Below are 17065 nucleotides of genomic sequence, written 5' to 3' on the forward strand. Positions count from 1 at the left end.
AATGCGACTGGTTCTCAAGCCAAACAAAGTCGGTCTGTGTCTCGATGCTCAAAGACTGAATGAAGTCACCCGTAAGGATGCCTACCCATTACCAAGTATCGATGGTATTTTTTCCCGGTTGCCCAAGGCAAATATCATAACCAAGCTGGACCTAAAAGATGCATATTGGCAGATCGAACTCTCTGAGGATTCCAAGTCACTAACTGCTTTTACGGTCCCGGGAAGGCCTTTATATCAGTTTAAGGTTATGCCTTTTGGCCTGTGTAACGCTCCATCCACTATGTGTCGTTTGATGGATGAGATCATTCCCCCGGATTTGCGTTACTGCGTCTTTGGATACTTGGACGATCTCTGCATCGTATCAGCATATTTCTCTTCCCATCTAGCCGTGCTGGTACGACTCGCTGAACGGTTCAGAAAATCCAACCTGACTCTGAATATTAAGAAGAGTCAGTTCTGTGTCACCAGCGTAAATTATCTGGGATACGTCATCAGTAATGGAGGTATTTGCACTGATCCCTCCAAAGTAGCTTGTATAGCGAACTGGCCACCGCCAAGGAATCTAAAACAGGTTCGCGGCTTTCTTGGGGTCTGTGGCTGGTACCGGAGATTCATCCAGAATTTCTCTGAGCTATCCTGTCCTATCACCGAGCTTCTTTCCAACAAAAAGAAATTTATTTGGACCCCGGAAGCACAAGTCGCAATGGACTCTTTAAAAACCGTGTTGACTTCTGCTCCAGTGCTCGAAAACCCAGACTTCGAACAGAAATTTTTCCTCCACTGTGATGCTAGTGATTTTGGTATAGGAGCCGTGCTCGTGCAATTGGTGGATCTGCAGGAAAAGCCAATAGCGTTTATGTCGAAAAAGCTAAGTCGTGCGCAACGTAACTATAGCGTTACGGAGCGCGAGTGCTTGGCCGTAATTCTGGCCATCGAAAAATTCCGTTGCTATCTGGAACTGCAGGAATTCGAAGTGGTTACTGATCATTCCAGTTTGTTGTGGCTAATGCGCCAGCAAAACGTGTCGGGGAGGTTAGCTCGATGGATTTTTAGATTGCAGCAATTTAAATTCTCGATATCGCACCGAAAAGGAAAAGATCACATTGTCCCCGATGCTCTTTCCCGATTACATGAACCTGAAGCATCCGCAGTAGTGATGCCTTTCAGTATGAGAGCTACCAACAGTTAAAAGAACAGTATCAGAAAAATTCCTCTCAACTGCCCGATCTGAAGATTATCGACCAATTTCTGTACATTCGAACCGAACACGCAGATGGAAAGGCGGAGCAAGACAGTCGAACTTGGAAGTTATGGGTTCCCGAGCGATTGAAGACCGACGTTCTTAAACAAGCTCATGACAATCCTACTTCAGCGCATGCCGGCATGCAAAAGACCATAGAAAAAGTTCGAAGAAGTCTGTTTTGGCCCGGCTTAGCTAAAGATGTTCGAGAGTATATTCGTAGTTGTGAGGTGTGCAAAGCATGCAAAGCTCCTAATTATACTCTGCGGCCACCCATGGAACACCACATACCAACTTGTCGACCATTTCAACGATTATACATAGATCTGCTTGGACCTTATCCACGCAGCAAAAATGGACATGTTGCTTTGCTAATTGTTTTAGATCACTTCAGTAAATACCATTGGCTACACCCCCTGAAGAAATTTACTTCCGTAGTAATCCAAGAATTTCTGCTAAAGCATATCTTTCATGCATATGGGGTGCCTGAAACTATTGTTAGCGACAATGGAAAACAATTCAAAGCTACAGAATTCAACGCATTCTTGACAGAGCTGGGAATTAAACATATGTACACGGCACTATACTCTCCCCAAAGTAATACGGCGGAACGAGTAAATCGTTCATTGTTAACTGCCGTGCGAGCAAATCTTCAGCAGGATCAGACATACTGGGATCAGCATCTCTCAAGTATATCTTGTTCGCTGCGATCGTCACTACATCAGTCCTTAGGTTGTTCACCATATCGAGCCCTGTTTGGCTTAGATATGCTCACTCATGGGACGGATTATAAGCTTCTGAAGGATTTAGACTTGCTGGAAGAACCCGTTGTCTCGGTAGCTAGGTCAGACAATTTAGCTCTAATTCGAAAAGATATACAGGGCAATATTAAGAAAGCGTATGAGCGCAACGTTGCTCAATACAATTTACGAGCCAAGCCTGTGTCGTTCCGAGGTCAGGAAGTATTTCACCGAAATTTTTCCTTGAGCAAGTTCACGCAAAATTTTAATGCCAAATTGGCTCCTAAATTTCTGAAATGTCGCGTGCGGAAAAAACTGGGTAATTGTTTCTACCTCCTGGAAAATCTGCAGGGCCGAGAAATAGGAACCTTTCATGCGAAAGACATTCGATCCTGATTCCCGCTAATATTCCGTCTAACGGTGGCATATTATAGGGTGGTGTAACGGTTGCGGTTGGACAATACCGATTCAAAATAGGTTATCGCTATGGTGCTCGGATATCGCATGCAATAACCAAGATTTTTTTTCCTTTTGGAGTCGTTGAAGCATCCACCTGCCCGGCGACATAACCTCCACCGGCCATAACCCTTGCGCCATATCTAACGTACGCGCATAGAGGGCATAGAGGGCATAGAGATCACCCCCCTATGCGCCGCTAACTCGCTGTCTGCGACGGCCCAGAAGACGCCGCCACGGATCCGGACCCAGATTTCGTAGCATAGTGTAGTTTTAATTGTAATTTTTTTGTTTCCTTCTGAGCACTTATATGACTATGTAACTTTCCTTAACTCTGCGTCACAGTCCTACCTCGATAGGCGGGAATGTGAAAGTTCTCAAAACGGAATTTATTTTTGCGGGTTGGAGACCGAAAAACTTAATCATAAAGGAACAGACTACAAAAAAAAACAAAAACAACAATAAAAAAAAAACCTTTTTCATACCCCCCCTATTTACCAATCCCCCTCCGACCTGGGCACACATTAACATGGTTTCCACAGCTCCACAACGAAAGGCGCCTTTCAGCGAGGGACCACTGTATTAAAGCCGTAAGTGACCCAATTTCAATTTTCTCCTTTGCGCCTGTCTTCGTCAAAATCTAAAACGCATGCGCAGCGGCCAGCCGCTGCTGATAAGAGAGCGCAACGCTTGCGCTCCACACGCTCGAAGCTTTTCGGTCTCTTCGGTGCCAATTCTGCTAAGCTTGCCTTGCTCGCATTCCCTGCATTCTTTTAATGCATGGAAACGTAGCCAAGCCACACTAACCAACATAGAAAAAAAAATCTCCTCAACCCAGGAAAAAAAAAATCCATAAATTTATGTTTAATTAAATTTCGTTTTGGCTCACCATTGCTGATCGCTGGTATGACCCCCGCTGCTTTTGAAAATTTTTTTGATTTTTTTTTTTTTTCTTTATACATACCTAATTTACTTATTTCGAATATCCTATATTATATTCCTATCTTTTCTATTTATACTCCACCGTTTATATATACCTATATCTATAAATTTTGTTTTCCTCCTTAGGGATTAAGCCTCCTAATTTTTTTCATTCCACTAATTTTTTTTCTTGAGTTGCCTGCTGATTGTAGTTCAATACTTGTGTTATTGTTGGAAGTGAAACTTGATTTTGGTTAGTTTTGGATTGAAGCAACATGTCTATGATGAAGTACAACGAAATATATTGAATGTTATTAGCAATGAACATGGAGTAGACTTATCATTTCCAAGGGACAGGGTGACGTTATGGGGTAGGGTAAGAATTTTAGGGATTTCCAGAACCTTTGCACCACTGGAAATCATGGAAGGGTGGGTATAGAATCGTGTGGGTCGACTTCCATCGCAAGACCTCACGCCCGCGAGAGTTTGGAACACGCCGACGAAAGCCCCTAGTACTTTTCGGGTACGCCCTATGATTGTGCCATTTAATGTCCGTTATGCTCGGAATAGGCATAGTGTTGTTTTCGGAGTTCGCTCCCGGTAGAGTCACGGGATTCTAAAAAATTTAAAGTTTATGTAGTAGGAGTCGAGACGCGGTCAAACGAACCCCCCCCCCCAAGTTACCGAATGAGCACGGAACCAAAGAATCCCCCCGGCCGTGACCTCGACATCCCCTCCAATCCATCCCCTACTCACGGATAGAAATATATCGTGGAAATGTTACATGCTGTTGTTTGCCGCTGCCGTGGCGGCACGATCTTTAAAAGTGTACGCCGTGTTGACCGTCGAGTCGTCCGAGATGGATTCTTCAAGGGTTTGCTCCGGTGACATGGTTTTTTTGCGTTTGCGCTCAAGAAAGTACGCCCGAATATCGGTGGCTAGCTTTCCGGGAACTTCGAAGATGCTGGACATCTTCTTCGCCGTATAGTGGAGCGCCTTAGGCGGCATTTGCCTGGGGCAAATCAGGTGCGGTGTAAACAAGATGGCCAAATTCTCCGCGGACATCTTGTTGCTCTCCTCACGCGCTGCCACCGAATGGAGCATTTTAATAATGTGCTGCAGTAACTCGCGATGCTCTTCGGGGAGCAGGAGAAGGAGCAGCTGCACCGAGTTGAGAAGATGTTGTTGGCGCTCTGCGGTAGCCGCCACCTGACCCCCCATTAATGCCTGGCTAAGCGGCGCTATCTGAAGATGTGCTGGATAGTGGGCGTCTGTAAGCAAAGGCTCTGGCAGCTCGGCCAGAAAGCTCTTAAAAACAGTGGCACAGTCGTGAGCCGAGAATCCTGTCAGTTCCAAATCCAAGGGCTGGTCGTGCTGTATGTGCATTCGTAGTTCGTTCTGCCTGGAAACGGCTCCTGTCTTGCGAAATAGTCCCTCCTGGGAGAGATCTGCAGAATAGCATTTCCGCATTTAGAATAATTCAATTTTCCGGACTTTCCCTGTCACTTACTCTTCTCCAGCATAAAAAACTCTTTGAGCTCCTCCAGGTGCATCAGAAAGCCTGCATCAATTTGTTGCTGCAGCGTTTCAGTGGGACTGTTGCCCGCCGACTTACTGCCTGCCCCAGCCGTGCAGCCTGTGGCAGGCCCGCGATTCTTCTTGGAGAGGCGATTCCACTTCTTTATCTTGCCCTTATCTTCGTAGACGATTTCATGGCACGGCATGTCGAACCTGCAACCCATAAATCGGTAAGCACTATATTTCGATGGGATGGCAGCGTCGCTCGTGGCAACTTACTCGTCGGTGTTTAGTTCCAGCTCGAAGGAGAGGTGCATGCGCACCAGAGACTTGTATTTTTCATAATTGCTGTTGCGCATGCGTGTCGCTAGGTCGCGGTCATTAAATTCATTGATGTTGGCGTATTCCATGTCCATTGTTATACGCAAGGGCGTATACAGGGCGACAGCAGTAGCCAAAGCAACAAAACAACAACAGCACAGCACAAACGAAAAGGACTTCCGTAGATTCGAATCCCAGCACTCACACGCTCACTTTAACAAATATTACTTTTCTAAAAGTACAATATAGAAGGTTTGTGGCCTGACAGCATATTTGTTGATAGCTTTGCTGGTGGAATTTAATTGCGGAAAATTGGGCGAGAACGGCGGCGGAGGCAGAGGTGTGGAAAGCGCTCTTTAACGTAAGCAAAAGTCGCCAAAAAGCAATCGGAATCTGAAAGAGCTAATTAAATGACTGCTGATATGCCACCGCCACCTCCACCCACCCCCAATACACACACCCCGCCTATTGTTATAAGAACAATCAAGTGCCTCTCTAACAATCCGTTCGCTGCCAGTCGGCTATCTGGAGCTACTGATTATACTTTTGCGCGGAACTTAGGCACTTTATATTTCATCTTGCTACGCTACGAAAATGGTATTTATTACACACAGATTGAATCAGTATCGGATCACCGCAAAATTATATATCTGCTATAGGAAACATCAGCCAGAACTATAATTTGTACTGGATCGTGCTTTAATATCACTATACGCTCATACATAAGTACCAAATATAGATGGTTGGGTATGTTGCGTGGGGAGCCCAACATCCATTTTGAAAGATACAGATTTATTGGTCATCTGACTTTAGGAGCACATGCATGCAGGATACTTCCAATTCTAGAAATCCAATATATCTATCTGGAATTCCACTTACAAGAGTATTTCATTTTCGACGTAAGGCTTCATTTCCGGGGCATTTTTCTATTTATTGCATCGTGTGAAAGTAGATAATAGCATTACCTACCAAAATAATTGAATGGGCGTAAATCGCCTGGAGAGCATCTAATCTGGCTCTTAACACACATCATCGTACTCATCACGCCGAAAACACATGTAGGTAGGTTTCTAAACTGTGACAAAATTCCTATTCCAACGGTCACATGGCGGTCAAGTTATCACGAAAGTGGCGTCCTCATTGATGTTGATCGTTTGGATTTGAATTTGTATACGCGTGTGGAGGAGCATCGAACGGGCAGTGGACACATTCAACCAGGTGGCAGCGAAGTGGAGCGGCTGGCCTGCTGATAATCGTCTATCGTTTGATATGGGTTGAACATTTCAAGTGTTCCACTGGGGAGAATCCGCTTTGCACCCGATTCCTTGTTTTGTGTTAATGCAATAGAGGTGCATTCCTAGATAACATTCTATTTTGTTTCAAGTATGGCACTGCACATACACACAAGCCATGGTTCGACGATAATTTACAGATAACTTCCACTCATCATATCCTCAGAATGGATTAGTGCTTTGGGTACATTCAAGTCTTTATTACGTCGCATACAAAAATGCTTACAGTTTCAGTTTAGCCGCATTTATTGCATAGCTGCCGGATGATCGAAATGGTGTTATATAACGAAACGGCTGGGTGCAGTGATCCATATGGATTTCTACTTCTTACGCTCTGCCTCCTCCATGGCGCGCATCATTTTGGCATCATGCTTCTCGTGATGCTCCCTTATGGCACGCTGGAGCTCCTCGCGATGACCTGCAGCGGTGTGCCTGAAAGGAGCGAGTGGAATCAATGAGCTGTGTCCCAAAGGAACGCAACGGAGTGGAGACAATGTGCTACCTTGTCCGTTTTGCTTGTTAAACTGCTTGATGAGGCGACGCTTCTTGGAGGACTCCGGAAGGCTCTGAATGTGCGCGTACAGCTGCGCCAGTGCAGTGTCCGTGTAATTGCTGTTGTTTGCCGCTGCCGTGGCGGCACGATCTACAAAAGTGTACACCGTGTTGACCGTCGAGTCGTCCGAGATGGATTCTTCAAGGGTTTTCTCCGGTGACATGGTTTTTTTGCGTTTGCGCTCAAGAAAGTACGCCCGAATATCGGTGGCTAGCTTTCCGGGAACTTCGAAGATTTCCAGACCCTGCTGAATCATGTAGGACACAATCATGCTGGACATCTTCTTCGCCGTATAGTGGAGCGCATCAGGCGGCATTTGCCTGGGGCAAATCAGGTGCGGTGTAAACAAGATGGCCAAATTCTCCGCGGACATCTTGTTGCTCTCCTCACGCGCTGCCACCGAATGGAGCATTTTAATAATGTGCTGCAGTAACTCGCGATGCTCTTCGGGGAGCAGGAGAAGGAGCAGCTGCACCGAGTTGAGAAGATGTTGTTGGCGCTCTGCGGTAGCCGCCACCTGACCCCCATTAATGCCTGGCTAAGCGGCGCTATCTGAAGATGTGCTGGATAGTGGGCGTCTGTAAGCAAAGGCTCTGGCAGCTCGGCCAGAAAGCTCTTAAAAACAGTGGCACAGTCGTGAGCCGAGAATCCTGTCAGTTCCAAATCCAAGGGCTGGTCGTGCTGTATGTGCATTCGTAGTTCGTTCTGCCTGGAAACGGCTCCTGTCTTGCGAAATAGTCCCTCCTGGGAGAGATCTGCAGAATAGCATTTCCGCATTTAGAATAATTCAATTTTCCGGACTTTCCCTGTCACTTACTCTTCTCCAGCATAAAAAACTCTTTGAGCTCCTCCAGGTGCATCAGAAAGCCTGCATCAATTTGTTGCTGCAGCGTTTCAGTGGGACTGTTGCCCGCCGACTTACTGCCTGCCCCAGCCGTGCAGCCTGTGGCAGGCCCGCGATTCTTCTTGGAGAGGCGATTCCACTTCTTTATCTTGCCCTTATCTTCGTAGACGATTTCATGGCACGGCATGTCGAACCTGCAACCCATAAATCGGTAAGCACTATATTTCGATGGGATGGCAGCGTCGCTCGTGGCAACTTACTCGTCGGTGTTTAGTTCCAGCTCGAAGGAGAGGTGCATGCGCACCAGAGACTTGTATTTTTCATAATTGCTGTTGCGCATGCGTGTCGCTAGGTCGCGGTCATTAAATTCATTGATGTTGGCGTATTCCATGTCCATTGTTATACGCAAGGGCGTATACAGGGCGACAGCAGTAGCCAAAGCAACAAAACAACAACAGCACAGCACAAACGAAAAGGACTTCCGTAGATTCGAATCCCAGCACTCACACGCTCACTTTAACAAATATTACTTTTCTAAAAGTACAATATAGAAGGTTTGTGGCCTGACAGCATATTTGTTGATAGCTTTGCTGGTGGAATTTAATTGCGGAAAATTGGGCGAGACGCGCTGCAAAAATTGAAATATTGAACTGGCAGAGCTGTCACTGGCGTCCAAAGAACATTTTGTGCGAAAACGCCATGTCAATGTTAAAGAATTATAAGCTGTACATTAATGCTTCTTTATTTACAGCTGAAATTAGTTAATAAATCTCCTAAAGAACTCGAAATTACAAATTTCGGACCAGCCGATTGAGGCGCCCATACACATGGCGCCAAAGCTGGCCGATAAACCGGCTATATACTGTGGTAGGACCGATCCCTTGGACATGTTGTGTTCTGTTCTGTTCTCCGTGATGCAAAAAATGGAACTGAAACTGACACGCAGACCGTTATTTGGCTTGACAAATTGCCCTGCATGAGATAACCAAAGCGTCGACGCTGGCGTACAACTGGCACGCTGGCAGAGGGGGAAATACTTGAAGTTGGAGAGAGTCGTAAATCAGATTCTACAGTTTCCCTTTAGAACGGCGGCGGAGGCAGAGGTGTGGAAAGCGCGCTTTAACGTAAGCAAAAGTCCCCAAAAAGCAATCGGAATCTGAAACAGCTAATTAAATGACTGCTGATATGCCACCGCCACCTCCACCCACCCCCAATACACACACCCCGCCTATTGTTATAAGAACAATCAAGTGCCTCTATAACAATCCGTTCGCTGCCAGTCGGCTATCTGGAGCTACTGATTATACTTTTGCGCGGAACTTAGGCACTTTATATTTCATCTTGCTACGCTACGAAAATGGTATTTATTACACACAGATAGAATCAGTATCGGATCACCGCAAAGTTATATATCTGCTATAGGAAACATCAGCCAGAACTATAATCTGTACTGGATCGTGCTTTAATATCACTATACGCTCATACATAAGTACCAAATATAGATGGTTGGGTATGTTACGTGGGGAGCCCAACATCCATTTTGAAAGATACAGATTTATTGGTCATCTGACTTTAGGAGCACATGCATGCAGGATACTTCCAATTCTAGAAATCCAATATATCTATGTGGAATTCCACTTACAAGAGTATTTCATTTTCGGCGTAAGGCTTCATTTCCGGGGCATTTTTCTATTTATTGCATCGTGTGAAAGTAGATAATAGCATTACCTACCAAAATAATTGAATGGGCGTAAATCGCCTGGAGAGCATCTAATCTGGCTCTTAACACACATCATCGTACTCATCACGCCGAAAACACATGTAGGTAGGTTTCTAAACTGTGACAAAATTCCTATTCCAACGGTCACATGGCGGTCAAGTTATCAGGAAAGTGGCGTCCTCATTGATGTTGTTCGTTTGGATTTGAATTTGTATACGCGTGTGGAGGAGCATCGAACGGGCAGTGGACACATTCAACCAGGTGGCAGCGAAGTGGAGCGGCTGGCCTGCTGATAATCGTCTATCGTTTGATATGGGTTGAACATTTCAAGTGTTCCACTGGGGAGAATCCGCTTTGCACCCGGTTCCTTGTTTTGTGTTAATGCAATAGAGGTGTTTTTCCCTAGATAACATTCTATTTTGTTTCAAGTAGTGGAGTGGAGACAATGTGCTACCTTGTCCGTTTTGCTTGTTAAACTGCTTGATGAGGCGACGCTTCTTGGAGGACTCCGGAAGGCTCTGAATGTGCGCGTACAGCTGCGCCAGTGCAGTGTCCGTGTAATTGCTGTTGTTTGCCGCTGCCGTGGCGGCACGATCTACAAAAGTGTACACCGTGTTGACCGTCAAGTCGTCCGAGATGGATTCTTCAAGGGTTTGCTCCGGTGACATGGTTTTTTTGCGTTTGCGCTCAAGAAAGTACGCCCGAATATCGGTGGCTAGCTTTCCGGGAACTTCGAAGATTTCCAGACCCTGCTGAATCATGTAGGACACAATGCTGGACATCTTCTTCGCCGTATAGTGGAGCGCCTCAGGCGGCATTTGCCTGGGGCAAATCAGGTGCGGTGTAAACAAGATGGCCAAATTCTCCGCGGACATCTTGTTGCTCTCCTCACGCGCTGCCACCGAATGGAGCATTTTAATAATGTGCTGCAGTAACTCGCGATGCTCTTCGGGGAGCAGGAGAAGGAGCAGCTGCACCGAGTTGAGAAGATGTTGTTGGCGCTCTGCGGTAGCCGCCACCTGACCCCCCATTAATGTAGTAGTTTAAGTTGCTTGATGGCAACGAGTAACATTTATTTGATAAGTATGTTGGACTTAAAATTATAACAGCTCCAAATTTTACAAGTATGTTTGTGACTAATTATATGCGTGTACGTCTGATGCGTGGCTGAACTGACAACTGACTGATCTCTCTCTTTTGCTATCTGCTCTCTCAGAGCCGATTACTGCTCTATCCCGACGACACGACGAAAACACGACCGCTTCGTGTCTCTCTCTTTCCTTCGTTTCCTACATTCGGCTGTCCTGACGGACTATTCGCCTCGGATGGGTCTAGCCAAGGTTTCATATATTCTGAAACTGTAGAGGTCTTATAGGGACCCTCAGTATCCCCAATCTTCTCGGCTTCGTACCTTCCATGATTCTTTACCCTAACCACCTTATACGGCGCTAGATACTTTCCTTTTAGCTTTAATCCAGTACCATACTGAGTACGCTTGATAGCTACTAGCTCATTAACCTCATACTGTCTATCTAGTTTCCTTTTTAAGTCAAAACTCTTCTTGTTTTCCTTCTGTAACCGTGCAATGTTTTCAACTACTTCCTTTCTAATTTTTTCGCGGTCCTTGTTCAACTCTTCGATAAGTGATTCTTCCAATATTTCTTTTATTTTTGGATCTATTCCTATACGCATGTCTAGCCCAGTCAATATCTTGAAAGGTGTTACCTTGGTACTTCGCGGCTCAACACAGTTGATCATTTGCTGTACTTTTCCTAGATGCTTATACCAACTACCGGAATTCCCCTGACACAATTTCGACAACATAGGCACCACTATCTTGTGCATCCTTTCGACTTGACCATTCCCACGTGGAACGCCTGTGGCAATCATTAAATGCTGTATTTTCTCTCTCTCACAATATTCACGAAACAAATTGGACATAAACGCTGCACCCCTATCCGTCACTATTCTGTTCGGATTACCAAAACTAGTCCCCTGAATTTCCAAACACTTAACGACCTCTTCAACACCTGTACTACGTGTAGAATATAACCAAACAAACTTAGAAAATCCATCAACGACAACCAGTATATAATTGTACTGTTTTTTAGTCATTTCCATTGGTCCAACGTGATCAATGTGATACGTTTTTAACGGCCTATCACCCTTGTCTATTGGTTGCAAATCACCCTCACGTTTTCCTGTCTTTTCATTGACAATGATACACTCGTCACAACTATTTATTACGCGCCATACTTTGTCTTTTAACTTCGGAATATAATACTACTTTTCAATGATATCTTGTGACTTTTTAACTGAAAAATGTCCTTGGTTCTGTGCTATTGATATAATCTCATTTTCCAACTGAGCTGGTACTACGATAAGCTCCTTATCCGGATCCTTAAACAAAATCTGATTCCGAATATAATAATCCTCATATTCCTTGTCCTCCACAATACTTTTAACAGCCTTAACCCAATCGTCGGTTAGCTGAGCTTCTTTCAAACGATGAGCTATACTTTCGGTCACCATAAGACAAGATACACGACTCAACGCGTCAACGTGCCTCATCTTCGTTCCTGAGCGATGTTCTATAACATAATTAAAATCTTGTAGGTACATGGCCCAACGTGCTACTCTTAAAGGAACGTCTTTCTTTTTGATCGTCATTGTAAATGCATTACAATCTGTGACAATTTTGAACTTTATACCCAAAACGTATACACGCCATTTCGCTAAAGCTTCGATAATTGCCAGAACCTCAAGGTCATAAGCAGGATATTTCTCTTCACATGGCTTAGTCCTACGGCTCATATATTGAACTGGATGGAATTGGCTGTCTTCCAAACTCTTTTGCAGTAACACGGCTCCATACCCCCATTTTGATGCATCAGTATGGATTTCTGTCTCCAACTTCGGGTTGTACATTTCTAAAACAGGTCTACTAATCAATGCTCCCTTTAGTTGTTCAAACGCAACCTGATGTATCTCCTTAAATTCAAATTTAACATCCTTCCGCAGCAGATCTGTCAATGGTTTTGCAATAACAGCATAACCCTCAATAAACTTTCGGAAATAAGAAGTCAATCCTATGAAACGCTGCACTGCTTTTTTATCAACTGGCACTGGGAACTTTTCGACTGCCCTCGTCTTCTCATCACTTGGTCTTATCGTATTCTTTTCTATTATATACCCCAGAAAATTAACCTTTTGTCGTAACAGCTGACACTTTCTCCAATTTATACGTAGCCCATTCATTTCCGCTATCTTCAGTACTTTTCTCAACTTTAACAAACCCTCTTCTATATCTTGACTACAAATAATAACGTCATCCATATAGACTGCTGCTTCATTATTCTTTACCAAATCTCTCAACACAGCCATTATAAATCTGGTAAACACCGCTGAAGAATTTGAAATTCCAAATGGTACATATAAAAATTCGAAGTGACCATTCTGAGTCACAAAAGACGTATATTTTTGAGACTCGACTTCTACAGGCACATGGAAAAAACCATTCGTTAAATCCAACGTGGTGAAATACTTTGCACCCTGCAGTTTCTCCAACACTGTATCCATATGTGACATTGGAAAGTTATCGCGAACTATTTTCTCATTCAGCTTTCGGTAATCACAGCATAGTCTCTTGCTACCGTTCTTTTTGGGTACCAACACTACTGGTGATGCATACTCCGATGTACTTGGCTTTATAATCTTCTGAGCCAGCCACTCTTCCACTTGCTTGTCCACGATTTCCTGTTCACACAACGGTAATCGTCTCGGATGCTGGAAAACTGGTATCTCATCCACTAATACAATTTTAATTTTTATCTGCGCTTCTACATTTCTCTGAGGTTGGTACTTTCCTACCATACCCCTAACCTCTCTAGCATGTGCTTCACTGAGATGACCAACATCAATTGAAAACTCCTTCTCAACTTCGTCAATACTTGACATGCAAATGCCTTTATATTCATTAAACAATTCCACGCATGAGGACGATGCTACCTGATCAAGTTTCTTATCTTTATCCTCGCCACAAACTCTACGAACAAATCTTGTTCCTGTCTTAGAAACTTGCATGTCCACATGATCCAGAATAGTCCTTCCTAAAATGGCTTCAAAACCAATATCCTCGTCTGGAATGACATGAAATTCTACCTCCATTTCAATCTCATCGATTTTCACTGGTATCGAAAAGCTACCAAAAGTTACAACTTGACTATCTCCAATACCTGTTAAAAATTTCTCCTGGCCGATCAGTTCATGATTTCCAAATTTCAAAAATACCCTCCTGCGAATTAAACACAAATCTGCTCCAGTATCAATCAAACCTTGGAATACCAAATTCGCGTATTTAATATCCTTTAATTCCAAACCTGATGGAGTGAAAATACCTGACGGCTTATCAACGACTTCCTTATCTCGAATAATGTTCGTATTCGATCTCTTTTCTTGTCTGGTTTCGACCTTGACATTACAGCTTGCAGCACGGTGTCCTGGTTGGCCACATTTGAAACAACAAAAATCATTTTTGGGACAATCTTTCCTCAAATGCGATTTGTCTCCACACTTAAAACATTTCCTTAAATTCTCTGCCATCGACCCTTTCACCGAACTCTCACTTTTATTACTCAGCGGTCAATTCTTACTCATCGGCTTGGATCCGCCTCTAGCTTTCTGGTATACATTGATCTGAAATTTAAGCTCCTTTAAGTTTCTAGCTTGGTACAGCATTGCCTTACTTGCCCTAGCGTCTGGTATACCATCCACAAAATATTCGATTAAACTCTCATCATCTAGTTTAATTGGCTTGGCTATCTCCATTAACGCATACAAAAACTCATGCAACGACTCTCCTTTTTTCTGCTGGCGCTTTTGCAACATTCTATGTACTTCTACGGACGACAGTTTAACACTAAACTCATCCAACAGAGCTGCCTTCAACGAATTCCAGTTACGAATATCACGCAAACTACGAGCGAAAGATTTTGCTGCACCAACTAACAACTGCTTGGCATAAATGAATAATTGTAATTGACTCCATTGAACAGTAGCTGCGCATTCTTCTAATTCCTCTATCCATTGATTGATGTCGGGGTTATTAGAACCAGAAAATTGTGACACACTACCTTCCACGTCTTTTAGCGTAAACCAAGATTTATACTCTGCCTGTCGCATACCTGGTTGAACTGCTACGGTATCATCCACAGCTGTTACTACGGACTCATTCTCTGACTCTTCTTCATCCTCAACTAGAAAGCCGTGATGTATTAATAGTCTATCTTGCAAATCGCGCTTTCGTCCCGTCGTCTGCAACGCAAGCTCTCTTAACTTATCTCGCAAATGTGCGACTCTCAGTGTCATTATCTCTTCAACTTGCATCGTGACGATTTAAATACAAAATAATTGATATTAGCTTATATCTAAGAAAATGTAATTAAATCAACTTAAACAACCTTATTACTCCTTATTAACATCGACTCCGAAAACGCCTTTAAAGTCGTCACTGTTAACGATCGCTTCTCTGTTAGCGCTTACCTTACTATGGGTTTACCCTTGTTAACTCTCGCTTCTGCGCAGAACTTTCCAGACTCCAAATTTGACGCACACACACCACCACATCCAGATCTCGCTTGCCTGTCGATGTCGCTGTTGCCGTCCTCTCTTTGTTGCCTTGCCTTGCTCTCGCTGTTCGCCGTTAACTCGTTGTCGCTTCCCGAATCGTCGCTGCTTCTGCTGTTACAAAATGGTCGTCTCCTTGCTGCTTGTCTCTTCTTGTAGTTGTAGTCTCCGTCCGACGCAGTGCAACACAACAACAATCAATGTTCTTTGATTCTTGCTGTTTGCTGCCGCGTTTTGTCGCTTCTGCTTCCTTTGGAACGAACGCACTCAGATTGTCGTCTCTGTGCCGCTTGTCTCCTTGTAGCTCTAGCCTCTCAGACGCAATGCACAACAACAACAACGAAGGTTTTGATTCTTGCTGTGTTTGCTGCCGTCTGCCGTCGTTTTGTCGCTTCTGCTCTCTTTGGAACGAACGCGCTCAGATTGTCGTCTCTGTGCCGCTTGTCTCCTTGTAGCTCTAGCCTCTCAGACGCAATGCACAACAACAGCAACGAAGGTTTTAATTCTTGCTGTGTTTGCTGCCGTCTGCCGTCGTTTTGTTGCTTCTGCTGTCTTTGGAACGAACGCGCTCAGATTGTTGTCTCTGTGCCGCTTGTCTCCTTGTAGCTCTGGCCTCTCAGACGCAATGCACAACAACAACAACGAAGGTTTTGATTCTTGCTGTGTTTGCTGCCGTCTGCCGTAGTTTTGTCGCTCCAGCTCTCTTGAATGTCTGCTCACACTAATGCGCCTTCTTCGACAAGTGTCTCTCTCGCACTTGTAGGCCAGACTGCAATTCAATTTCGCACCGCGACCGATCTCTTGTGTCACCAGTCTCGTGTTCGCCAAAATTTCCAAATACACGCACAAATCTCACTTGCAAATGTTGTTGTCTTGGGCTTATTTTCGGACGAGCCCCCAATTTGTAGTAGTTTAAGTTGCTTGATGGCAACGAGTAACATTTATTTGATAAGTATGTTGGACTTAAAATTATAACAGCTCCAAGTTTTACAAGTATGTTTGTGACTAATTATATGCGTGTACGTCTGATGCGTGGCTGAACTGACAACTGACTGATCTCTCTCTCTTGCTATCGGCTCTCTCAGAGCCGATTACTGCTCTATCCCGACGACACGACGAAAACACGACCGCTTCGTGTCTCTCTCTTTCCTTCGTTTCCTACATTAATGCCTGGCTAAGCGGCGCTATCTGAAGATGTGCTGGATAGTGGGCGTCTGTAAGCAAAGGCTCTGGCAGCTCGGCCAGAAAGCTCTTAAAAACAGTGGCACAGTCGTGAGCCGAGAATCCTGTCAGTTCCAAATCCAAGGGCTGGTCGTGCTGTATGTGCATTCGTAGCTCGTTCTGCCTGGAAACGGCTCCTGTCTTGCGAAATAGTCCCTCCTGGGTGAGATCTGCAGAATAGCATTTCCGCATTTAGAATAATTCAATTTTCCGGACTCTCCCTGTCACTTACTCTTCTCCAGCATAAGAAACTCTTTGAGCTCCTCCAGGTGCATCAGAAAGCCTGCATCAATTTGTTGCTGCAGCGTTTCAGTGGGACTGTTGCCCGCCGACTTACTGCCTGCCCCAGCCGTGCAGCCTGTGGCAGGTCCGCGATTCTGCTTGGAGAGGCGATTCCACTTCTTTTAGCCTTGCTGGTGGAATTTAATTGCGGAAAATTGGGCGAGACGCGCTGCAAAAATTGAAATATTGAACTGGCAGAGCTTGTAATGTGCCAGAAATTCATATTCGTAGAGGTGTGAGATTGTATGTACGGATGGAGGTTGTACATACTTTTTTTGACGGTCAGACACCAATAGTATAGCAGGATTTCGGAACGTGTACCTCTAGCTATG

The 17065-nt window shown here is 44.5% G+C and overlaps 1 protein-coding gene and 1 pseudogene across 1 annotated transcript in view; both read right to left on the reverse strand.

Moving 5' to 3' along the window:
• LOC117190569 (rho GTPase-activating protein 19-like) overlaps nucleotides 1-5524 on the reverse strand; it is a 42519-nt gene extending 36995 nt beyond the window's left edge. The window contains exons 1-3 of the mRNA XM_033395626.1: nucleotides 5155-5524; nucleotides 4868-5088; nucleotides 4319-4805 (exon numbers count right to left, since the gene is read on the reverse strand). Of these exons, the coding sequence (XP_033251517.1) occupies nucleotides 4319-4805; nucleotides 4868-5088; nucleotides 5155-5291 (845 nt within the window). The 5' untranslated portion in view covers nucleotides 5292-5524. The remainder of the gene's footprint in view (nucleotides 1-4318; nucleotides 4806-4867; nucleotides 5089-5154) is intronic.
• Nucleotides 5525-6723: 1199 nt separating this feature from the next.
• On the reverse strand, nucleotides 6724-10636 carry LOC117191723 (annotated as a pseudogene).
• Between the last annotated feature and the right edge of the window lie 6429 nt (nucleotides 10637-17065).

Source organism: Drosophila miranda (genome assembly GCF_003369915.1).
Source record: "Drosophila miranda strain MSH22 chromosome Y unlocalized genomic scaffold, D.miranda_PacBio2.1 Contig_Y1_pilon, whole genome shotgun sequence".
NCBI classification, from domain to species: Eukaryota; Metazoa; Arthropoda; class Insecta; order Diptera; family Drosophilidae; genus Drosophila; species Drosophila miranda.